This window comes from Talpa europaea, assembly GCF_964194135.1.
Source record: "Talpa europaea genome assembly, chromosome: 7".
Lineage (NCBI taxonomy): Eukaryota > Metazoa > Chordata > Mammalia > Eulipotyphla > Talpidae > Talpa > Talpa europaea.
In genome coordinates, this window is record NC_140074.1 from 91,337,513 (window position 1) to 91,363,590 (window position 26,078).

General features: G+C 47.5%; 1 protein-coding gene across 1 annotated transcript; it reads left to right on the forward strand.

Annotated features, from left to right (window-relative positions):
• Positions 1-476: 476 nt before the first annotated feature.
• On the forward strand, positions 477-25,859 carry LOC311173810 (polyunsaturated fatty acid lipoxygenase ALOX12-like; the record flags this gene model as incomplete). The annotated part of the gene is given in 17 exon segments (XM_084237906.1): positions 477-511; positions 4,008-4,179; positions 4,743-4,944; positions 6,444-6,484; positions 6,488-6,522; positions 6,626-6,748; positions 6,839-6,945; positions 7,191-7,351; positions 8,448-8,591; positions 9,993-10,082; positions 10,086-10,202; positions 19,991-20,077; positions 20,294-20,463; positions 20,928-21,049; positions 25,161-25,261; positions 25,361-25,555; positions 25,686-25,859. Coding segments are annotated over 17 exon segments (2,076 nt in total).
• Positions 25,860-26,078: the final 219 nt, after the last annotated feature.

Consider the following 26,078-nt stretch of genomic DNA (forward strand, 5'->3'; position numbering starts at 1 on the left):
GAAAAATCTTAACAGTAGCAAGGAAAAAAATCCTCCTTACCTTCAAAGGGACATCAGTAATAAAATAGTGTTTTTCCTAATGAAATGCTGGCTGTCAGAAGACAATGAAATGCTATCTTAGAAGGCATCTTTAATAAAATAATTCTCAGGCTAAAATAAATGATGAATTTCTACAAATAGATAAAAAAAAAGCAGGCTACCCTATATAAAAATGGACAAAAGACTTTTAAAAAGAGAAAAGGACTTAAACAGACATCTCACAAGGGGAGAGCCAAGTTTCAATAACTATGGAAAGGATTGTATTTGCTGATCAGGTTTTTAACTTCTGCATCTCTTTACTACTCCTGAGGTATCTGGTAGTGTGGCTGAGATCCCAGTGGCCACCTGGAGAGGTCTTGAGAACCATGGTGCTCTTGGCTGCTACCAATTTAACTCCCAAGGGTCTCCACTGAGAACAGAGGGAATGGCCCAAGGTCATGAGCCACAATGGGCACCTCTCCCAGCAGCCCAGGTAAAAGTTACAAAAAGCCAACATATCACCGATTTTGACAACTATAATCATTGAGAAAATACCTTGGGATTTAAGAATCGACAGGTCATAAAGTAGCTTTAAAAGAGGTTTCAGGAGAGAAGTGAGGTCAGAAGGCAACACCCATGGGTCAGGAAGAGCATTCAGGATATGAATCCAGTGAGTGTTCATTAGGCCCCACCTGTGTGTGTGCTGACTTTGGGGACATGGCTTCATTTATTTGAACTTTCATGTCTTTGTTTCTAAAACTGGGACAATTAGATCTACCTCAGTGCATTTTTTTTTTTGGTAAGAATTAAACAGAGAAAGAGAGAGAGAAAACAGAAAAAAGAGATAGCAGAAAAAGAGATAGAGCCACCTTTCCTTCGAGAGTGTTAGTGGGTTTGACCCATATCTTTTGAAGAACAAATCTCTACTTCCTGCCATATCCCTAGAACTTCTGGGGAAGAGGTTATTGCAAAGAATTAATCATATTCATGGACATGCAAGTCATTGCCTTTACTCTGTGCTAGTGAAACGATAGCTGGAACTCCCTGGTGGCCTAGGGGTTAAGTCTCAGCACTATCACCACCATCACCTGAGTTTGATCCCTAGCAGGGAAGCTGCCCACATGGCACAGAAGACCTCTCCTCTCTCACCCTGCTGCTCCCCTCAGCAGGGTATCTCAGTCAATCTGCTGGTTTTGCTCCCCACTCTGTCTCTGGTGAATCCTCCCACTCCCCCACACCGCTGGCCTGCACCCAGTTATTCTACGCATTAAATAAATAAATAAAACAATAGCTGATCAAAAATAACTGAATTTCTCTAACATGAGATGAGTTTTGAGTTTCCATTAACAACTGAAGTAGGACTGGGGAGTGCGCAGCATTGAGAGTGAGCAAGAATAAAGAGAGAAGGAAGGTGAGAGACCTGAGCAAAATGATGCTTGGGGGTTACTGTGAGTCCAGTGTGGGATGTTGGGAATAATAAAAAGAACAGAGCAACAGAGAAAAAACATTTAAGAAGAGACTGTCTTATAGTAAGTGATACGGCCCCTGCTGGTTAGAGGATGATGCAATTTCTCATCCCAGCCACTCCCAACCTTCAAAAAAACTCTGCTGTGTAACGGTCTGAGCAATAGCATTCTGGGATAACTTTTAGGTTTGGATCATCAGGGAAGAGAAAGATCAGCACCAGTTGTCAGGTAATGAATAAGGTTGAGAAGCTGGTTTGATATAGTTTGTTTGCGGAAACTTGTCACCCCATCTATTATAGACTTTCTTTATTGTTTGGGAGGGGGGTCAAGGTAACCTTAGCTACTACTAAGGGCAAACAGCATGCCCCAGGAAGCCGCAGAATCTAAGTGACAGACTCCAAGCAGCAGACCTAGCAACTTCCTGCTTCAGTGTAACCAGAGGCCACAGAGACTGGGCAGTCTTTATCAGATGAGCCACACATCCAGATGAGCTTTGGTTGTGCAAGATGGGCTGGGACAGCATGGCCCTGCCCTTTGGTCTAGCAGTGAAAAATAGATCCAGGAATGTGATACCTGGGACACAGAGAAGGAGAGATAAGCTGATGTCAGTGGCTGGGGAGAGGGGTGGGGTGAACACAGAAACTGTCAGATGGCATATTAGTCAGCTCAGGCTGGCATAGCTAAGGACCACACACTGGGTGGCTCACTAACAGAAGCTTGTCTCCCCACAGTTCTGGAGGCTAGAAATGCAAGATCATGATGTTGATAGACTTGGTTTCTAGTGAGGAGCACTCTTCTTGGCTTGGAGATGACCACCTTTTCCCAAATTCTTTACATGATCTTTTATTGTGCATGAGTGTGACCTATGAGGAGTCCAGTCAAAATGGATTAGGGCCTGCCAGGATGACCTCATTTTACCTTCATATGTATATTTTCTTCTTTTTTCTTTTCTTTTTTTTTTTTTAAGATTTATTTATTTATTTTATACAAGCACTGGGTACAGTCAGAAGCGCAGGAGGGTGAGAGAATCCACCAGAGCCAGAGTGGGGAGCAGAACAGGCAGACTGACAAAATACACTGCTGAGGGGAGCAGCGGGTGGCAGGAGAGGTCTGAGCGCCATATGGGACCCTCGCTGGGCAGTCGGGGATCGAACTGGCGCTGCAGAAGCTGCAGACAGCTTCACAGCCCAGCGCTCAACCGCTGTGCCACCAGCAGGCCCTTACCTTAATTATATATTTCAAGGCCCCATCTCCAAATACAATCACATTCTAAGATACTGGGGGGTTGGGATTTTAGCGTATGAATTTGGGAGGGCACAATTCATCCCACCATAGATGGGACCTCCTCAATATCCCTAAACAGAATTTTCTATTTTCCTCTCATCTGCCTTCATCCCCACTCTCTGCCTCCTGTCCACTCTCCTCATCCAAGACCAGCACAAGACATACGCTTTGAATTCATCCCACCCTGTCATATTGTCCCTTCTTTTTTCTTTTTAAAAAGATGTATTTATGCATGCATATAAGAACTGGGGGACAGGCCAGATGTGTGGGAACGTGAGAGGATTCACCAGAGACAGAGTGGGGAACAGAACAGGCAGAATGACTGAAATACATTGCTGAGGGGAGCAGCAGGCGAGACAGAAGGCTGAGGTGCCATGTGGGTAGCTCCCTGGCCTGCCTGGATGGAATTCATGCTGCAAAGGCTGCGGACAGCCTCACAGCACTGCGCTCAACTGCCTATGCCCCCAGGGAGGCCCCATATTGTCCCTTCTTCAGGTATGTCTTCTGTATCCTAGATCTTCAATGTTTCTCTCTCTAGTTCTTTGTCATCCAAATACACTCAAATCTATTGTATTTTAAAGAAAAGTCCTCCATTGGTGTAGCTTTATATTGCTGCATTAGAACCCCTAGGGCTGTTTTGTTTGTTTGTTTTTTTCTGAGCATGTTCTCCTTAAAGTCAAAATGACTTCCATGTCTCTGTCTTACCTGGCATTCATTCATTCACTCATTGTTTATAACTGAAGGGATTTTTCTGTATTTTTTTTTCTCATGGCAAAAAATTCAAATAGTGCAAAAGATTTATAGTGAAAAGCAAGTCTCCTGCCAATCCTTACCCCAAGACCTAAGTAATTATGGCCCCTAATGAGCAAATGATTCTGCCCCTGCCCACTTTATTGAGGGGCAAATAACAAATACAATTGTATATATTGAAAGTGTACAACATAATCTAATATGCAAATATGTTCTGGAATGATTAGCAAGAGAATGAACACAGACCATCACCTCACAACCTTCTCCCACCCCAGTCCACCCAATCCCCCTATTCATAATTCAATTCATAATCCATTTTGACTTTATAGGGCCAGTCACGGGTTGGGATTTGTCTAAGGTGGGGCCCCAGGAGCACCTCAAATCTTATATAGTGGGTGGGCACGCAGAAACCTTCATTTTTAAGCTTTTGTCTAGTCCTAGAGACAACGCCAAGAGCTGGCCGCCCAGCGTCTGTCCGGTATGTTGAAGAAACACCGACGCCTGGGCCGGCAAGTTTCTGAGCACCGTGGGCCGCTACCGCATCCGCGTGGCCACCGGGGCCTCGCTCTACTCGGGGTCCCACAACCGCGTGCAGCTGTGGCTCGTCGGGGCGCGCGGGGAGGCGGAGCTGGAGCTGCAGCTGCGGCCGGCGCGGGGCCAGGTCAGCGGGCGGGAGCCGGGAGCCCCAGCCCGGTCGGGAGGGGCTCGCGACGGGGGGCTTCCGCCCTGGGGGCCGGCGAGGGCTGGGGGCCAGGCAAGAAACGGCGCCGCCTGGCCGCCCCGGCGGTCCCCGCCGGCGACTTGGGCTCCCGGGGCAGAGGCCGGGCGGGACCCAACCCTCCCCCGCCGCCCCTGCCCCGACCCTGGTCCTCTCAGCCTCCCCCTCCCAAGGGCGCCCGAGGCCGTGACAGCGCAGGGTCCGGGGTAAACGGGACGCGCCTCGGGGAGCGCGGACGCGGCGACAGCTGTCGGCGGAGGATGGACGGTCGTGGCGATGCGCGCCCGGCCCTTCGGCACCTGCGGTCCGCGCCCCGCTCGCTCGGCCTCGCCGCGCGGGGTCCCGAGGAGCGGACGCGGGGAGCCGTCTCGGGGCACCTGGCCAAGCGAGACGCCCCAGAGCGGCCCGCCGCGCCCCGGCGCCACGCCACCCCTCAGCCCAGCCCCCAGCCCCGGCCGGACGCCCCTCCTGCCCCGGAGGCTCACCGCCGGCTTCCGCGCCCCCAGGTGGAGGAGTTCGAGCGCCACGTCGCCGAGGACCTGGGGCCGCTGCAGTTCGTGAAGCTGCGCAAACACCACTCCCTGGTGGACGACGCGTGGTTCTGCGACCGCATCACCGTGCGGGGCCCGGGAGACAGCGCCGAGGCCGCCTTCCCGTGCTACCGCTGGGTGCAGGGCGAGGACGTGCTGAGCCTGCCCGAGGGCACCGGTGAGGGGCGGGGCGGGGCGGGGCGAGGAGGCCGGCGCCAGGCCTCGGGATCTGCTGGGGCTCAGCGGGTAGCGGAATAGGGGTGAGCAAAGTCAGGGGGAACTAAAACATGGTGATCTCTAGACAATACGTTTTGAGATCGCAGGACGCGTGAAGGGCACGAAAAAGGTATGGTCCCTGATTTCCACAGGACAAGATGGGCGGTAAGAAGAACACAGAGTAAGTGATCCGAGGGTGCCTCTTCCAAGAAGGTGAGGACAGAGAGGGGCACACTGATGGAAAACTGACGAACCAGAGTAAAAGTAGAAAGGTGTCTCCATGAAGGGGAACAAGGGAAGGCAGGGAAAGGGGAGGGGAGCACGGGGATAGGAGGCGGTGGGCGCCCCGTTTAGGAGACAGTGAGGGAAACATGATTGTGAGGGCTGAAAAGTTGGAAAAGCATGGGAGACAGCTGTGAGTCCTCACAGGGAGCACAGGGCTGGCGGTGGAAGGAACGAAATGTAGACTCTGTTACCTTAGAATTAAGTAGAGGAGACACTTGAGGGCAAGGACAGGTAAGAATGGAAACAGGTAGTTTTGGAGGGGCGAGCAAGTATAATTACCGAGGAGGGCAGCAACCCTGTCAGGTTAAGAAACAGTGTATGTGGGCCTCCCCGGTGGCACAGTGGGTTGAAGGCAGTGCTGTGAAGCTGTCTGCAGCCTCTGCAGTGCGGGATCGATTCCTGGCCGCCCAGGGAGATACCCACATGGCGCGGCAGACCTCTCCTGACTCACCTGCTGCTCCCCTCAGCAGTGCTTTGGGTCCGTCTGCCTGTTCTGCTCCCCGCTCTGTCTCTGGTGAATCCTCTCTCCCTCCTGTGCCTCTGGCCTGTACCCCAGTTCTTGTATAAATAAATAAATCTTAAAAAAAAGAAACAATGTATGTGATGTTGAGACTAGGTGAGAGGGAGCCACTTAAAGGGAGCACTAAGAACCCTTTTCCTGCGGTTTCGGTGAGAGGATGCATCAGAGAAAGGCACCATAGCACATCTCCCAAAGAAGGATGAGGGTGGCAGTGGGGAGAAGAGGGGTGTGGTGCATTGAACTTGAAATATGTTCTTTTGGAAGACAGGTGAAGGTGTGGGCGGGAGAAGATTGGGGCAGATGAGATTAACAGGTGATACGTGATGATGTAGGATAGGTGTGTTCATTTCAGGTGATTAAGAATAAAATTCATAAATAATGAAGAATAGGGACATAGAGATTTGGGTTCAGGCTTAAGCAAAGGTGTCAAACATGGTTATTTTTGTCTTGGGACAAATATAAGATCTGAGATTGGAAGATCAAGAAAAGAGGGTGGACACAGATGAAATAAATGACCAGGGGATTAATCGGGAGAGGCAGAGAAAAGTCAAAAGAGTATGATGCAGTGAAATTAGGAAATAGGAGAGTGGACGAAGCCAGGGGGTGGCGTGAGATTGGGTAAAGCAGTAGCATCAATCCCTTTTATGTCTCTCAAGCCCGCCTGGCAGGAAACACCTGGGATGTGTTCCAGAAGCACTGAGAGAAGGAACTGGAGGAAAGACAACAGACCTACCGGTGACCCAGCCCCCATAAACCTCCCTCCCAATTGTTACCCCCTTCTCTGACAACTTCTTTCATCACTGGCTTCTACTCTCTATTAACTGTCCCTCTCTCCTAGCTGGGCCACCTGGAAGGAAGGGTTACCCCTGGCAATAGCTGCAGGCTCTCTAGATGAGGTACCTCCAAATATGAGGTTCCACGAGGAGAAAAGGCTGGACTTTGAACATTTCAGGAATGCTGGGTAAGGAAATGGTCAGAGGACGACCAGAGTGAATTCAGAAATGGGTAGGATTTGGTAAATTGATGGTTTTATCCTTGATATCTATTTTAGGATTATGGAGATTGTCATCAAACATCTTTACACCCTCCTGAGCTCCTGGAACTGGCTGGTGGATTTTGATCAGATCTTCCCTAGTGGAAAAGTGCCCTGGCTGGTCAGTGGTTGCTCCCATTTTCCTTAACACCATGGATGGTCCCTTTTAAAGACCCCTCTTTCACTTTCCATGGTCCTCAACACTCCCTGTCAACAAAGAACTTATTCTGTCTGATGAGTCACAGAGGTCTTAAAAATGAAGAGATGGGCTGGGTGTGGGATGACCATGTTACTAAATCCAGGGGATTTAGTCTGGAGGAGAGGATATCAGTGTTAATCTCCTGTATCATACCCCAACCCAACCCCACAGAGAAGGTGCGTCAGCGCTGGCAGGATGATGAGCTTTTTAGCTACCAGTTGCTCAATGGTGCCAACCATATGATGTTGAGATGCTCCACCTCTCTGCCCTCCAGGCTGGTGCTGCCCCCTGGGATGGAGGAACTTTGGACTCAGTTAGAGAAAGAACTCCAGGTACCCCCCCCCTTGCCTTGCTCTCTCCTTGTATGTGGGGAGGAGACCCTATGCAGGGAGGCTGATAAGTCAGGGAAGGGAGGCTGCTGTAGCTGGAAAGCTCTAGACATGATAAAGTATAGAGGGGAAACTAGGAGATTGGTGGTGGGAGGCCAGACAGGCAACAAGAAATTTGGGTCTGATGGAGAAAGAGGCCTGGACTCTCCACGAGGGGGTTGCTTAGCATGTCTGTGATGCAGAGTGGATTGGGCAGTATGATCTTAAAGCTGCCACTGTCAGAGTGAATTACAATCTCTGGGGCAGATTGCACCCATTTTGCCTCTTTCCTCAAATAAAATGAGAGGACTTGGGCTAAATGCTCAGGGTGCTTTCCTGGTTCATGTCAAGGATATGACATGATCTGAGACTGGGGATATGGTGAGAAACTAGACTCAGTGTCTTTGCCCTGACCCTCTGGAGGTCGACTCTGACTGTAACAGGGTGGTCCCCAGGAAAGGGGGAGGTTCCCTACCCCACCCAAGGGAGGGTGGAGCTGAGCAGGAAGAGAAGAAGCTGCAGAAGAGACTGAGGAAGGAAGCAGGATGGAGCCAGAAGGAGACCTGGAGGAGGCGCATGGAGCCTAGAGACACATGAAGAAACCGCGCTTGTCTTTTGGTCGTGGACTGGGTGACACAGATGTGGGTGAGACCCGTGGGGAGGTGACAATGGCAGCTTTTATCTTGATGTTGATTTTGCTCTTTTCCTTCCGGGCTTGTCCGGTTGTTTGTGACCCTTTTCTGTGGGTCCCCACTGGAAGATGCTTTAGACTTGTGGCAGGCTTTGGGGCCTTGCTCTGGGCCAATCCCATTTGGATGGACTTTTACCCACGAGGGGACGGGTAACTTTGGGTGCTTCACTTAGAAACCAGACTCTTTGCCTTTCCTGTATTGTTTCCTAGTTTTATTAAAGTTCCTTCCCATTAAAGTCTCCTATGTTTTGTGTTGACGCGGCGGATGGCAAAACCCATTTAGAACAGGCAGGTTTGCGGGGTTTGGGCTGCCCCTCTCCCTGTCCTATAACATGACCTCAAACTGTACATACACTTCTCCTTCCCCAGCAAGGCTCCCTGTTTGAGGCTGACTTCATCCTGCTTGATGGAATTCCAACCAACGTGATCCGAGAAGAGAAGCAGTACCTGGCTGCCCTCCTCGTCCTGCTGAAGATGGAACGTGATGGGAAGCTGCTACCCATGGCCACCCAGGTGGGGTGCCCTGGGCGTGCCCCTGCCACCACTGTCCTCTGTCCACCCCAACCTTTTCCCAGAAACTAAGAGAGTTAACTCATGTTCTATGTCGCTCAGTGTCACTCCCAGGTCACTCAATGAGATCTGACCTTGTCTCCAAGCACCCTTCACTTCTGCTCAGCTGGAATAACCTGTGGAGAAGAGAGGCTGGCCTCTGCCAGCTCTCATCTTAATGCTACTCGACCTTTGTTTGTTTTTTTTTAAAGATTTATTTATGCATACAAGAACTGGGGTACAGGCCAGAGGTGTGAGGGGTGAGAGGATTCACCAGAGACAGAGTGGGGAGCAGAACAGGCAGATCTACCGAAATACACTGCTGAGGGGAGCAGCGGGTGATGTTATAGAGCAACCCCGATATTAAACGGGTTCCTGGCTGTGGGTCCTCACCCGCGCGCTTTAAAGGGACTTATGAATACTCTACTACAGACACACGCAAAAGGGTTAATAAAAGGTTTATTTACAAGAGAAAAAGAAATAAGGAAAATATACAACTCAGGGAGAAAATAGGGAAATAAAGTCTTTAATGAGTCCTACCCGATCCAACGACTTGGAAACCCAAAGTCACTCTCAGAGCTGGCCGGATGCTGCGAGCTGGCGGAGAGCCAAAATGGGGATTCCCCCAAAGCCCACGTGTCTGCCTTTTGTATCCACCTGGCTGCTTAACCCCACCCTCAGGTCCCAGCCACCTTCCCTTTGGTGGTGATGGGATTTGGAGTTCCCAGTGTCTTTGGCTTTGATCTGGGGTGGGGGTGGAGTCCACAAAGCCTATATGGAATTTGCTTTGGGACATCCTTTTCCCCCTAACAGTGAGACAGGAGAAGTCTGCTGTACCATATGGGTAGCTCCCTGGTCAGGGATTGCACTCATGCTGCAGTGCCTGCAGATGGCTTCATAGTGCTGCTCTTAACCCCTTGCACCACCAGGGAGGCCCCCAATGCTACTAGCCTTTTTGTGACCTTTAGATTTGTTGAGCCTTCCTTCTTTCTTAAACATCTTTTCTCCCATAGATTTACCAATTTTTCTCGCCTACTGTTCTCAGTTGACCCATATTATCAATTTTTCACTCTCATCTCTTTTTTTCACACCTTCCCCCACCATAGCTCAGATTCTGTCATGTTTTTTTCCAAAGCATTGTTAAGGCTTCCTTTTTAAACCCCTGCTTCTGACTCCTGCATTGAGGGCAACCACCAGAGCACTGGCAGGTGCCACAGCTACTGAGGTCCTTGATCTTCCAACTAAGTTATAGCCCCCTGGAAGGCAGTACATTTACTTGGCCATCTCTGTCCCCCCCAGAATGCTGAGCACAGTATCTTACATATGATGAGAGATCAAGGAGTGTTTAATTACTCTTTCTTACAGATCCAGCCTCCCAGCCCTAGTCTCCCCACCCCAGCACTGTTCCTGCCCTCACATCCCCCACTTGCTTGGCTCCTGGCAAAGTGCTGGGTCTGAAATTCAGATTTTCATCCGCATGAACTCCAGTATCATCTGCTGGACACTCATCTGCTGGCTGAGGTCATTGCTGTCGCCACCACGAGATGCCTCCTGGGGCTGCAACCCGTCTTCAAGGTACATCTTCTACCCTCCCGGTCCAGCGTTCTCAGACCTCAGAGAGAAGAAACAATTCAGTAGCTGTCTAGGATTTTAAAAGCCAAAGCCATATGACTGGGAACATGTAAACGCAGTTTCTGCTAATTCAGTAGGCATCCATGTTCTTGCAGCAAAGAATATTTGTAACAGTTTGTGAGTAGAAAAGAACAGGTGAGATGGATGATTGTTTCAGGACCTTGAACTTTGTGCTTTTATTTCCATGTGTCTTTACCTTTGTGTTGAGCTAATTATAGATTCAGTTTTCAGAAATAACACAGAGAGTTCCCATCTCTCCTGTTAAGTCAAGTAACTTAGCACTTAATGAGCACATACCCTGAGGCTGCTCTGAAATTCTCTAGCAATGACTCTGGGGTATAAAGGAATATAATTTGATATTGATTCTAATTTAAGAGATTTACTGAATAGCTGGAATAGAAATAGTACAAATAGTGCCTCCCCGGTGGCGCAGCGGTTAAGCTCTGGGTTGCAAAGCTGCCCACAGCCTCTGCAGCGCCGGTTCGATCCCTGGCTGCTCCCCGGCCACCGGAGGAGGGTCCCACACCCTGGCTGCTCCCTGGCCACCGGAGGAGGGTCCCACATGGTGCGCAGACCTCTCCTGCCGCCCGTCGTTGTTTTTAGTAGTGTGCTTCGGTCCTTCTGTTATAGGACAGGGAGAGGGGCAGCCCAAAACCCCGCAAACCTGCCTATTCTAAATGGGTTCTGCCATCCGCCGCATCAACACAAAACATAGGAGACTTTAATGAAAAGGAACTTTAATAAAACTAGGAAACAATACAGGTAAGGCAAAGAGTCTAGTTTCTAAATGAAGCACCCAAAGTTACCCGTCCCCTCGTGGGTAAAAGTCCATCCATATGGGATCGGCCCAGAACAAGGCCCCAAAGCCTGCTACAAGTCTAAAGCATCTTCCAGTGGGGACCCACAGAAAAGGGTCACAAACAACCGGACAAGCCCGGAAGGAAAAGAGCAAAATCAACATTAAGATAAAAGCTGCCATGGTCACCTCCCCACGGGTCTCACCCACATCTGTGTCACCCAGTCCACGACCAAAAGACAAGCACAGTTTCTTTACGTGTCTCTAGGCTCCAAGCGCCTCCTCCAGGTCTCCTTCTGGCCCCATCCTGCTCCTTCCTCAGTCTCCTCTGCAGCTTCTCCTCTTCCTGCTCAGCTCCACCCTCCCTTGGGTGGGGCAGGAACCTCCCCCTTTCCTGGGGACCACCCTGCTGCTGACTAATTGTTGCTTCTCTTACACACATTGTAATCCTAAAAAAGACTGTCTCCTAAGACTACACCCTGAGATTGTGCCACCATAGATATGGTGGAATAAAAATTAAAAGGGGGGATTGTAACAGGGTGGTCCCCAGGAAAGGGGGAGGTTCCTGCCCCACCCAAGGGAGGGTGGAGCTGAGCAGGAAGAGGAGAAGCTGCAGAGGAGACTGAGGAAGGAGCAGGATGGGGCCAGAAGGAGACCTGGAGGAGGCGTTTGGAGCCTAGAGACACGTAAAGAAACTGTGCTTGTCTTGGTCGTGGACTGGGTGACACAGATGTGGGTGAGACCCGTGGGGAGGTGACCATGGCAGCTTTTATCTTAATGTTGATTTTGCTCTTTTCCTTCCGGGCTTGTCCGGTTGTTTGTGACCCTTTTCTGTGGGTCCCCACTGGAAGATGCTTTAGACTTGTAGCAGGCTTTGGGGCCTTGTTCTGGGCCGATCCCATATGGATGGACTTTTACCCACGAGGGGACGGGTAACTTTGGGTGCTTCATTTAGAAACTAGACTCTTTGCCTTACCTGTATTGTTTCCTAGTTTTATTAAAGTTCCTTTTCATTAAAGTCTCCTATGTTTTGTGTTGATGCGGCGGATGGCAGAACCCATTTAGAATAGGCAGGTTTGCGGGGTTTTGGGCTGCCCCTCTCCCTGTCCTATAACAGATTTGGCATCCAACGTGATTTAGGATAGAGCCATCCGTGGTTAGTCAGCCCCATGGGGAAACTGGGCTTCCCTATGGCACTGGCTACCATAAGCGCAAATGTGATTTTTGGTTTCTCCGGTGTGTTTGTTTCATATGTCGATTTGCTGTTGAAAAACTGGCTTGGGCTTTGTGAAGATCTGTGTGTCTGTATGTAATTTGTTTGTAGTGACTTGCTAAGAGATTTTAATTTGTGGAAATTGTTCTGTGCCAGTTTTACTCAAAAGATTAGGCAGTACATTGGACCATGTGGCCAGATCAAAGATGGCGTCTGAGGCCACTTGGTGTGCTCTTCTTGTTGCTAGGACTTTGGAACTTTTTTTTTCTTTCTTTTTGCAATCTCTGCTGTCTCATTAGCATTTCTAAAGGCAATAATGTTTCTTCAGTGGTATGTTGCTTTGTCTTTGGCTACTTCCTGCTCTCTGCCTGATGGATTTTGCAAGCCAATTGTGGAGTAGTGGTGTTTAAATTAGCAAATGTATGCCTGGGTGTTAAGTAAAGAGTAGCCTTAAGCAGTAACTGGTAATTACTGGTAGCCTTGATGGATTCTTGGAGATAACTTGAATTTTTGCAAAGTCTGGATCAGAAAAATTAACAAGATTTTGTCTGAGTCTGAAAGGATTTGCTGCTGTGAGTTTTGTCTACACAATTTGTTTTGGGCATGTTTGCCATTTTGAATCGTGGATTTGTTCAATTGCTGGCGTAAGACAAGATTCTAAGTTTCTGCTTCCTACTGAGGAAGGTCTGTTATGGAAAGCACTCTTTAGGGTGCATCATATAACTGTACCAGGTTTTCATACCTGTGTTGTTGCTGTCCCTCCCTAGTGTGGGGGAGGTGTAATCTGTGCTTAGATGTTTAATCTGCTCTTTCAGCTTCTGTCCCAGAGTGGCTAACAGAAGTAAGGAGATGACTCCTTTTAATTGAAAGTTAATTACTGATATTTTGATTTTGCTTTTTCAGGTTCTATTCCAGGAAACCCAAGGAGTGCCTGCTTGGTGGCTAACAAGAGATGACTCCTTTTGCTTAAAAGTTAACTTTTATTCTTTCAGTTGCTGTACAGAATACCCCAGGATTGATTTCTAATAAAAAGTCTTCAACACTGAAAACCCTAAGGTGATAAACAAGGTCATGTAACTCTTGTGATTAACAAAACTTTTCCTTCCTATTTCCAAAGTCTTAGGTTTGTAGGATGACAACTGGAAATTTTTCTGCCAGCAACACTCCACATTTTTTTGGACTTTGACATTTTTTTTTCTGAGCCTATGGAGTAAAACTGCAGTTACCTAACATATTCCACGTGGCATAACTAAAAAAAAAAAAAAAACTGTCTTTGTCTATATGTTGTATGTCTGTATGTCCTTGTGTCTGTCTTGGCCTAGAGAGGTTGAAAAATTGGTATATGTGGTGCCCATAGACGTAGAAAAAAAAAAAGAGTCTCCAGTTATGAGAAAAACTAAAGGTTATGGTTTGATTGTCAACATTGTGCTACTGAACTAAGCCGGTGCCTTCATAGACATTGAATATTGTTGTTTCTGTTAATTTTCTGATATTTATGGCAAAGCTTCCCAGAAATCAAAATTCAAGTACAAATTTGGTAGCCTGTCATTTGGCTGATGCAAGGAAATTTTGTGGAACCTCAGTAGAGCTCCTGAGACACTCCACAAAGTTTCTGCCTTTCCTCCTGGAAAGGCATTAGATGAATTTGTTCTATTTGGCTTTTACCTAATGAAGTAACACTGGAAGGGAAGCATTGTCACTTGAGGAAATGGTAAAACTTTGGTATGTACAAAATGTTAACAGTAGTATCTGGTATGTATGTAAATTGTCAATGGTGATTGTCACCTTGTAATATTGTCTAATTCAATTGTTTCACACCTACAGAAATTGTATCTGGTAATATAGGGAGAAAAGGTCTCAACAGATTCCTATTGATGGAACTGTTGAGAGTGAAAAACTTTCCTACAAAGGACTGAATAGACCTGGAAATACACCTGACATTTACTAAGGTTTCTTTGACATAATACTGGAAATTTTTTATGCATTGTGTCCTGAATCCACAAAGTTTTTGTTTTGTTTTGTTTTGTTTTGTTTTGAGTAACCAGGATCTGCAGAAAGGTTGCAATTTTTTTTTCCAACAAAGCTAACTTGTGTTTGCATTTTCTCTCCCCTTGATACCAACACAGCGTAAAAATAGTGGTAGTAATCTTTTACTACTTATCTCAGAGTCTGTTTTTGTATAACTTCCATAGGGATTTTGTTTAAACTGAAAAAAATTGGTCATAAGTTTCATTGTGTGGCTTTGTGTGGAGTTCTTCCAGAAAGTTGAAACAGAGCTGAACCAAGAGGAGAACCTGTTTGCCTTGTTTGTAGGGTTCCAGAGACCTCCAAAGAAGGTGAGGAAGCTTGCCTCCATTGGCAGGACTGGACAACCCGGCCAACGAAAATGCCCTGGTACCCTCGAGAAGAGGAAAGCCCAGGTGGAGTCTGATAAGACTAACTTTGTACCTGAAGCCTACATCGACCGGATGCCAATGGTTCGCTCTGATCCTATATGGAGTATTTCAACAAAGCCAGCTAAAATTGCTGCTTAGTTATTCTGCCCTGGGATTTTATGCAAAAATAGGCAAAATGGTTTAAAAGTAGACTTAATTGCAAACTTTTGCTATGCTGTTAAAGTTTGGGATCAAGGTTGAGAGAATTCATTTTTGCATAAGTTGAACCATTTTAACATTTTTTTTCCTGTGATTTTGACATATCTGCTGTCTTGTTCTGGCTAATGCCTCCAGATGTTTTCTTTCGGCTGGGACTGAGGAACTGTTTTTCCAGGAATGGAGGACTTTTGCTTTCCACAATGGACAATACCTGGAGGGATTCGTTTTCTTTCAGACTGGAACCCTGGAAAACTTTCATCTGAGACTGTATCCCAGCATCCATATGTTTGATCTTCATCACCATGGAAATGGTGGCAAAAAGTGAAAGGGGAGAATTGTTAGGGGGAAGTGATGTCCTGAGTTAATCCCATACAGGCTTTGTGGACTCCACCCCCACTCCAGACTAAAACCATCAGGACATTGGGGAAGACAAATCCCATCACCACCAAGGGGAGGGTGGCCGGGACCTGAGGGTGGAGTTGGGCAGCCAGGTTGGATATAAAAAACCAAACACGTGGGCCTTGGGCTCTCTCTGGCTCGCGATCGCTCGCCTCCCGGCTTCACCGCTCCTGGCTGGCGGCAGCTCTCAGAGCGCCATTTTGGGATTCCTGATCGGCGGATCGGGTAGGACTCATTTAAAACTTTGTCTCCCGCTTTTCTCCCAGAGCTGTACATTTCCTCATTTCTCCTTCCCTTGTAAATAAACCTTTTATTAACCTTTCACGTGTGCCTGCAGTAGAGCATTGATAAGTCCTTTTAAGCGCGCGGGTGAGGACCCACAGTCAGGCACCCCGTTTTGTATCGGGGCTGCTCTACAACACTTCTGCCTGCTCTGCTCCCTGCTCTGGCTCTGGTGAATTCTCTCACCCTCCTGCGCTTCTGACTGTACCCACTGCTTGCATAAATAAATAAATAAATCTTAAAAAAAAAAGAAAAGAAAAGAAATAGTACAAATAAGATACAGCCAGAGAATGATATGTGGAGATGGAGCTTGAAATCAAGAGAGAAAGCAGTAAGCTCTGTATTATTGATGGAGACTGTTCCACCACAAGTTGGGAGTCATAAAGTAGAAGATAAAGGATACAGAGAACAGTCCAGCAAGTTATTTAAGCTCTTCCAAGACTGTGCATTACATGGTGGCTAGAGGACTATAAAGGAAAATGCAAACATTTTGCCATGGGGGGAAGTAGTAGCTGCCACATGCCAGATGCAAGAGTAGAGAGAACTGTCAGGGGTCTAAGCTGCTGTCACAACCATGGGCCACAGAGCCACTAACAAGCTGGCGTAGTGATCCAGAAATTCTGGGATTTTATGAACAGGGATCTGCTGCACCTCCCCCTGCAGTGACCTTTAGGGCTAATGGCTTTCGCCAAGGTCCCTAGGTCCTGCGTGCAGGGGGAGAACAGCAAAACTCCCTGAAGCAGGGGAAGTACAGCAAAGTTCCCTGAAGACATAGATAAGACAGAAGCTTATCAAAGGATTAGACCACCAGGAGCTAAAAAACCTTATCTCGTCTTTCTAGAATTACAAACTTTATCCCTTTATTGTCTTTCTAAACTTCCTTCTTTCTTCTATAAAGGTCATTTGTTGTTAATTAAAAAATCATATGAAATCCTTAACACAAGGCTGACTCAAATGAAACGTTACTAAACCCTGTAATAATTAAAATATAGTTTAGGTGAAAAAAGTAGTTAGTAAAACAAAAAATGCGATCATATAGTTTAAAAACAAAACTAATGGTCTATCTACTTAGGAATGAGGTAAATCACTCAGTGATAAGCTAAATCCATTCACTGTTCTGTGCTTTTGGAAACATATATATACTGGCAACTAACTTAAATAAAATCGCACTCAGATTTACACTCTCTCTTGAAGTGTGTCTGTTTGTCATTTCTTTAGCCGAATCCCTGACCACCCTGCGCAGTCTCTCAACCCTGAGACGGCCTCATCGTTCACTGCTGTGCTGGTCCGCGGCAGGGATCCAGTATGGCTTGGTAGACTAGTGGTCAGTGCTTGCTTTAAAAATATCTTCAAAATTCTGAAGACATTTTACATACAGCAAAAGAAGCAAAAATGCTGAAATCTTGTGAACCAGAATAATTGTTTGAAATAGTGTAGCTGGGAGAGGCCACTCTGGAGTTCCAGTTGAGATGTTCAGTTTAAAGTAGATGAAATTTGAAGAGTTAGCAAGATAGGTAAGTGAGTACTTAAATAGAAAATCTGAGTTGTATTTCTTTTGGGGGACCCCCCCCACCACTCCTCTCCAAGACCTGTCATTAATCATCATGGTCCCTCTTTGGATCTGGTTAACTTTCACCTTCTGTCTACCTGAATGGTTAAGCCTACTTTTATCTTCAAAATCCCTTTACTAATTCAGCCCCCACCACCTCTCTGCATTCATCCTACAACTTTATCTCATGGCAAACAGCTGGGTTGTTATTACAACAACTGAGAGGGCAAAGCCCATGCATTTCATAATTATAGTCAACTGTGTAGGCTTTGGATTGAGACTTCTAGGTTTGAATCCTAAATCCCGGCTTCAGGACTTCCCAGACATGTTCAGAGTCCTCATCTCTAAATGGGAACGGCAGGCTCCCCATAGCAGAGTTGACAACGGATAACAGCTCTGTGACACAGGCTGACAGCGTTAAGAAGATTAGATCTTGGGCCTCCCCTAGTGGTGCAGCAGTTGAGCACTGGGCTGAGAGGCTGCAGTGCTGGTTCGTTCCCCGGCGAGGGTCCCTGTAATGGGCCGGAATGGACACAGTGCAGGTTTTCTGATCCCATGCAGACCGGGTGAAGGAGGAGTCAGAGTCCTCAGTGGTTTTTTGCAGGTTTTTTACTGGTGTTCACCAGGCATATGGCAGGCAGGGGTGCTGGGGGGCCAGGAGGCTAGCAGGCCTCCCAGCCCCCAGCAGGTCTTCACTCTGGGCTTTCTGGCCTTCTCTCAGCTTCTGCTTTTCTTGCTTCTCTCTCGGCTTCTCTTTTGGCTTCTGTTGGCGTCCCCATGATGCCGCCCTTAAAAGCCCAGTCTCAGCCCAGGTGAATCCCATCTACCTATGCCCACACCCTATTCCAGGTGCCCGCCATCAGGCATGCATTCAGGACCGCAGGGATCCATCATCTATCCTGATTGCAGGAGAGCAGAAAAGCCTGACATCTTTCCTTACCCTACAGTCCCACAAAAAAAAAAAAAAAAAGAAAGAAAGAAAATTAGATCTTATTCCTGCTTCTTTGTCCTCTGGTATGGTCTCTCCTCATGTGGATTTGGGGCTTTCTATGCCACTCAGCATCTTTCATGAACTTGCTGACATTTCAGACATGATATCTTGGTATCAGTGGTATCATTTGGGCCCTTTCCTTCTGTCCCGCATCAGTGATTCATATAAATACCAAAACTGCATAAACCCTGCAACTCATCATGGAATCAAAACAATATGGTCACAGACAAAAGGAAATGCGTGCGAGGATCAGATGACCTTTTATAACCCTAAGGGAAGCAGGAGAGAGGGTGTCTAACAGGGTGGTAGGATCTGACACAGCCCCTCTGCTACTAAAGAGGACAGATCAATATGACTCCTTTAATTCTGATAGCAGGTACCTATCCTCGACCACCTCCAGCCCCAAAATAAAAAAAGAAAGAAAGAAAATGCAAGAGTAAAATGACTAGAGGTAGCAGGACCAGCATCAAAAATGAATAAGAAGGCTAATTTAAACTATTAGAATGTATATGTGTAGTGGCAGGACAGGACACAGTGCAGGTTTTCTGACCCAGCAGACCGGGTAAAGCAGGAGTCAGAGTCCTCAGTGGCTTTTGCAGGTCTTTTATTTAGATTTACCAGGCACATGGCAGGCAGGGGTGCTGGGGGGCCAGGAGGTTGGCAGTCCTCCCAGCCCCCAGCAAATCTTCACTCTATCTGGGCTCTCTCTGGCGTTCTTTCTGCTTCTCTTCTCTCAGCTTCTGTTCATTCTTGGCTTCTGCTGCAGTCCCCATGATGCCGCCCTTATAAACTCAGTCTCTCAGCCCAGGTGTACCCACTTCAGGTGCCCACCATCAGGCATGCATTCAGGACCAAAGGGTTCCCTCATCGATCCTAATGGTGGGAGGGCAGAAAAGCCTGATACCTTTTCCTTACCCTACAATATGATAGAAAAGTTATTTTAAAAAATCAAATGTTAAACAGTTCTTTTTTAAAAAAAGATTTATTTATTTATGTATAAGAGAACTGGGGTGTAGACCAGAGATGAGGGGAGGGAGGGTGAGAGGATTCACCAGAGACAGTGAGGAGCAGAACAGGTGGATCTACTGAAATACGCTGCTGTGCCATGTGGGTTGCTCCCTGGCCTGATGGGGATCAACTAGGCTACAGTGGCTGGCAATAGCTTGATAGAGCTGTCTTTGACCCCTGTGCCACCAGGGAGGCCCTAAACAGCTGATTCTTTTTTTTTTTTAATTTTTAAGATTTATTTATTTATGCACACAAGAGCTGGGGTACAGGCCAAAGATGCGGGGGTGAGAGGATACAACAGAGACAGAGCAGGGAACAGAACAGCCAGACTGACTGAAATACACTGCTAAGGGGAGCAGCGGCCAAGACAGGAGAGTTCTGCCTCACCATGTGGGTTTCTCCCAGGCCAGCTGGGATTGAACTCATGCTGCAGAGGCTGTGGATTGCTTCATAGTGCAGTGCTTAACCCCTTGCACCACCAGGGAGGCCCTAAATAGCTGATTCTTAAAGGAATAGTCAAGGTGGAAATAACAAAGGAAGTGATAACAACTATTTGAGGACTTCTGTGTGCCAGGCACTGTACTAAACACTCTTCATACATCACATATATAAGTATGACCATAACCTCATCTCAGTGTCTAAGTTTATTACATCAAGTGTCAAAGTGTCAAGTCAAGTTTCAAAGTGAGTGTTGAGTGAAATCCTGGTGGGTCTGGCTCCAGCACTTGAGTGAGAGGGGAGCCTCGGAGAGCATGAGAGTGAGTGGGCAGAGAAGCAGGAGAGCAGCCTGGCAGGAAGGGAAGCACTTAGGGGAGAGAAGACACCCCCCCCAAACACACACATCGAAGGGCCCAAGCATGGCCTCCATAACCCTCACCCCCACCATCTCTTCCATCCAGCTCCTGATCCCGCACATCTGCTACACCATGGAAATCAACACCGGGGCACAGACAACACTCGTTTCAGATGGAGGTGTATTTGATAAGGTAAGGAGGGAATGGGGTGTGGGGCTGCTTAATCACCCAGTTATGTATGACCTCCTGCTACTTTCAAGATCCCAGACCAGCCTGTGTGATTGTCCTTAAAACCCATGAGTCCCCCCACCTTATACCCATGTCTTTAAATGTGAAAAGCCCACACCTGAACCCTTATATACTATGCCCGTGTTCTCCCCTCAAGACCGCTCGTCTCTCTTGACACAGACAGTGAGCACAGGTGGAGGAGGCCATGTGCAGCTGCTCCGTCGGGCCTTGGCTCAGCTAACCTACTGCTCCCTCTGTCCTCCTGATAACCTGGCTGACCGGGGCCTGCTGGGAGTCCCAAGTGCTCTCTATGCCCACGATGCTTTACACCTCTGGGAGATCATTGCCCGGTGGGTGAGAGTGGGGCTGAGCAATGGAGAGGCCTGGGGGGAGGGCGAGCGGGGCTCTGGGCTGAGGTCAGTACAGGGCAAAATGAACATGAAAACTGCAGGGTCCAGACAGAAGAGCTGAGATTCGGTCCTGGGGATGGGGACAAGCGAGGAGTCAGTGGGTAGGGCCAGAAAGCAGGAGGACTGGGGTGGAAGTGCAGGCCGGTTAGCTGTGGGTGAATAAGCCACGGCAGCTGTGGAATTAGGATTTCTTTGGGAAGGATGATGATAAGCCAAGTGTACAGAATTCTTAAAATAGGTGGCATACACTTCCCTCCCCTCTGTACTAGTGTTCAGAAAGAGCTAGAATTTTGTAAGATCTGGGTTCTAATAGTGAGAATCAGTTGGGCAGAGGCCCAGGAAAGGAGCAGAGGTGGGAGGCTGCGGTCTCCGGCTCTCCGAGGCTCACGCCCTCCTCTGGACAGATACGTCGAGGGGATCAGCCGTCTCTTCTACCCTGGGGACGATATCGTGAGAGGGGACCCTGAGCTGCAGCTCTGGTGTCAGGAGATCACTGAGGTGGAGCTGTGCCAGACCCAGGACTGGGGTAGGACCCCTTCCCAGAGTTGGGAGCGCCTCAAAGACTGCTCAGAGCCCGTTTCAGCTCTGCCCTTCTGGGGACATGACCCCAACCTTTCCCCACACCCTCCTCTCCATATATGAAAAATGTGGATCCCATTCCAACCTCCTAGGACAATTCTTGATATCCAAAGGTTGTCCTCCTCCCAGACCCTGGCTGGCAACCTTTCCTTCCATCCCCCACCCCCTGCCACTGCTTGCCTAACCTGCCTCTGCATGGGGCCCGATAAGGCCAGAGCCACGGCCAGGCAGGTTTTCTTTCCAGTTCTTGCTTCCAGCCAGACTACAGCCCCAATTCCATCCAACCACCAGTCACAGATACCCCTGGTCAACCATTGCATGGAACACAAGCCCCAACTGCAGCCCACAAGGAATCTGCTCAGTCCTTGCTAGGCCTCATAGACTCTCCTCGTTGCTGTCTACTTTGTTATTGAAGGTTAAAAATGGGGGGATTATTCCCAACAAAGCCATGATGACCCACCCTGGTTCTCCCCCTCCGCCCCCCCCCCCGGCTGCTACTGTCTAGCACACACAGAAAGTCCAGGCACACTGCACACGCGCCACAGTGCAAGTCGTTTCCAGATGCAATCTGAGTGCTCTATGTGTTTCGACTCAAACACAAACTCAGTGCCCTGGTCCTTGGGACTCAGTTTCTTTGGCCAAAGTGCCTTCCTTTCTAGGATCTCACCACTGTCTCTGGTTCCCCCACTCATGTGTTCATCTGTCAGGATGAACTAGCCCTCCCTGAGCAAATCTGAGCTTCCTGCCCCTCCCTGAAGCACACACGGCCAGTCTGGCCTGTTGTGATGGTCCTTCAGCTAATGTCCCTTTACTCTTCACACCAGTGCTCTGAATCCCATCCTCTTCTGTGCAAACTATAAGCATTAGCTTGGAGTTACTGTTGCCAGCCCTGAGGATTCCTGGCTCCTCCATAAGCCTGGCCCCTGTCACAGAGTGGAGCCTTCCTTTGAGGGATCCATCCAACACCCCCTCACCAGCCCTGCTAGGACCAAAATTCCTGTACTGCTCCCCAGTTCTGGCTCTCAGTCTCCCATGCTCCAAAAGATGCTCCTTCTGCTCACTTACTTGCTTCTTGTGAAATATCCACATTAGAGCACTGATAATACACGGTTGTTCATGAGCTTTAGCCTCTCATTACTCAGGGTTCAGAATTCATGGATCTTTCTCATGGTTTTCTGTTATCATTTTCTTAGCACCCTCAACAAAGGAGCTAAGAATTCCTTTTCCCAACTTGGGACCTCGTGAAAGCCATTTCATCTCTTTGATTTTTAATAGCCTTATCCCTAAAGTAGATTTAATAGTCACCCAAGTGATAGAAGGACAGTGATAGTGTTGAAGCATGTGTAAGCCGATCAACATAAGATTGTTGTGATTACAGACCCCTTGCTGCAAAAACTACCTCCCCTCTGTGATCAGCTTGTGCAACAGGCGAGTCACAGAGAGGGCCCCGCGGGCCATTAAACTCGCTGAGTCCCAACCCACCTGCAAATTGAGTGGAACGTGCTAGCTGATCCTACTTTCTTCTGACTCCAACCAGAGTCTATGACTTCTCTTTTCCTGCCTTATAACCCAGACCTGAAACCACTGTCTGGGAATGGGAAGGCATACCTCAGCATTCTAAGCCACATTTGGGGAGGGTGAAAATTTTGTTGCGATTAAACAAACCTGGAGAAAAGTTAATGTTGCAAATCACAGATATACAACTTGAATTTTTCCTAAGGCATCAGAGTGTATACTTAGCTCTCAGTTCAAGAAACAGATGTTCCAAAGCAGTAACTTAAAATGAGAAGACTCATTATCTGTTTGGGTTGCTACATGGTCCCTGAAGTCCTTTCAGTTTTAGGATTTGGGATTGTGTGGTTTGAGGGCAAGAATGTGGTGTGAAGTCATTCTTGTGAAAGAACGACTCTTAATATTGCGGTTGGCAAGCTGGAAACTGGCTTCTGAATGCAACTGCTATGAGACCTGAATGAATTCTCCTGCAGGAGACACTGTCAGAAAGTTGGATTAATTTGAAAGCTCAAGTTGTCAGAAGGAATTATCTTAAAGATAAATTGTCAAAGACAGAAATTTACCAAGTCAGAACCCTCCAGGCATTAAATAGATCAGGATTCAGTGGTGCATCCCTGTATGGGTGCTGATTACTGTCAGCTGATTCAAGGTGTTTTGAAGCACATATGATTTAATTTGAAGTCCAAGTGCTGTGCAATATTTCCCCCCTACCTAATCTTCACTTTATTGAAGTATGATGCAGAATGATCTACATTTTGCAGTTCTTGATTCTGGAACTTGAAGAGCACTCTAAGACAGCTTGTCTGGAGCAGGAATATTCTTTTTCAAGGATCCAGGTCCACATCATCTTTTCATCATGGATTAATGCACTATCAGGTATATAGATGCACATAATAAAAAAGAAACAGAACATTATCAGCTCTCCAGAGTGCCCCTTATATTCTACTCCAATCTTCCCCATCCAGAGTAACCATCATCCTGACTTCATTCTGTGTAGGTTAGTTTTAGCTACTTTGAACATTCACTGATGTCTCTACTTTAGCTACTTTGAACATTCAGTTTCAGTCTCTCAACAATGTTTCAAATTTACCGGTGCCATTGTTCTATGTAACATGCAGCTTTTTATTCTCATTGTATATGATTCCATTTTGTGATGATAAACACTGAATTTTTTCCTTTTTGCTATTGCTAGGCATTTGTGTTATTTGTAGTTGGAGGCTATTAATATCCTGGCTGCTGGAAACCTCACTGTGTGTGCATCAGAGGAGGAATTGATGGGTTGTAGGATATCTGCATGTGCGGGCTTAGTAGTTACTAATCGTTTTTCAAAACGCTCTCCTTCCCGTAGAGGATCCTAAGAGTTGCTCCACATCTTCTCAAATAGATGAACAAGATGGTTCTTCATTTTCACTTTAGCCCATTGGTGAATATGTTATCACACTGTGAGTTCAAGTTGTGGTCTCCCGAGGACTAGTGCTCTGAGTACATTTTCATAGATTTAGTGGCGGTGGCTATCCTCTTTGGTGGGGCACCTGTTAAAGTCTTTTGTCCATTTCTCTTCCCGGTTGTTTGCGTTTGTGTCTTGTCTGCTTTTCTTTTGTTTTCTTTTTTTTTTTAAAGATTTATTTATTTATTCATTTATACAAGTACTGGGTACAGTCAGAAGCGCGGGAGGGTGAGAGAATTCACCAGAGCCAGAGCGGGGAGCAGAACAGGCAGAAGGACCGAAGTACACTGCTGAGGGGAGCAGCGGGCACAGCAGGAGAGGTCTCTCGTGCCATGTGGGGCCCTTGCCTGCTGCCGGGGATCGAACTGGTGCTGCAGAGGCTGCGGGCAGTTTCGCAGCCCAGCGCTCAACCAAGAGCCACCAGGGGAGGCCCTTGTCTGCTTTTCTTTCTGATTGTGATTTTTCTATCACTTTTGAAAACCAGTTATTGACCAACTGTCTCTCAGATACCCCCGCTCGCCATCTACCATAATAATCATGCTATAGTGTGCTGAAGGGTTTTTAATAGAGCATCCCCTTGATGCTCTATTATTATCTTGATTTTCAGAGGAATATATAGAGACTCAGAGAGACTTAGTAACTGGCCCTAGGTAACACAGCGGGGTAGCAGCTGAGCCAGGATGGGTCCCAAGGCTGATGCCATAGCCTGTGCTCTCACTCACTCACCACCTGCCTCCTAGACCAGTGTCCCTGCAGCTTCCCTGACCCTTGACTGAATTATCAGCCCTCTGTCCCTGACTTCTATCCCCACTCCCTGCTTTATTTCTATTCTTATCACTATCTCATATACCATGTGATTTTACTTAGTTGTCCTATTTATTTTCTTTCTTGCCTTTTAGAATCAAAACGAAAAGAAACTAGAAGTCTTTGTGTATTTTGTTCACCAATATTGCCCCAGTGCCTAGATAGCACCTGCCTACAGTCGTTCAATACTTTTTAAACAAACCCTCAGTACTTATAACACACGGACATCTCAGGCAGCAGCATTTATTTCCATATATGCTTTGGAGTTGTTGTTAAACTTGATCATTTCTTCTAGGGTTCCCCGTCTCCTGCCAGTCTTGGGGTCAGCTCTGCCATTTCTTTACCATGTGTATCTTCATGCACACCGCCCAGCACTCGGCCATCAGCCAGGGCCAGGTATGGGCAACTGGAAGCCTGGGCTCGGAGGGCAAGTATCTGGGCTGGGGATACTAAGGAGAGGGAGGTGGGGGCTAGAGTCCTGCATCAGTTTCTGAGGAATCCATCTTCTTTCTCACCCGGTTTGACTGGCGTGCCTGTATCCCTAATACTCTGTGCTCAATGCGGATGCTCCCACCTACCTCCAAGGAAGATGTGACGATGGCCACAGTGATGGGCTCACTACCTGATGTCTGGCAGGGCTGTGTTCAGTACACCTTGGCCCAGCTCCTGAACCAGCCACAGCCAGGCACGGTAAGAGGAGACCCCAGAACGCTAGGGGCACTGGTAATTGGCTGATTGGTGGGGAGCCATTAGGGTGATGGGCTGGACTTTGGGTCCCTATGTTTGGGGACTAGAAGTTAATTTATCTTTTCTGCTTCAGGTCCCTCTGGAGCATCACAAAGAGGAATATTTCTCAGACCCTGAGTCCAGGCTTGTTTTAAAACAACTTCAGAGAGATCTGGACAACCTGGAAAGAGAGATCATGGCCCGGAATGAGCAACTGGACATTCCCCATGAATATCTGAAACCCATAGAGAGCAGTGTCACTATCTAAGCCCACATCTCACTCTCCAAATACTTCAGGCCACCAGTGAGTGTCACTGTTTCTCTCCAGTTCTGATTTCCTGGATCTGAGTTGCTATAGTTCTATTTTCTTCCCCCTGAGTTACCTACCTGAATAGCTCACATTATCCTTTCTTCCAGGTTTTCTAATAGAATGATCTTTAACTTGAACCTTACTTCTATAGAGAAATTAGTTATCTACTCAAGCAGT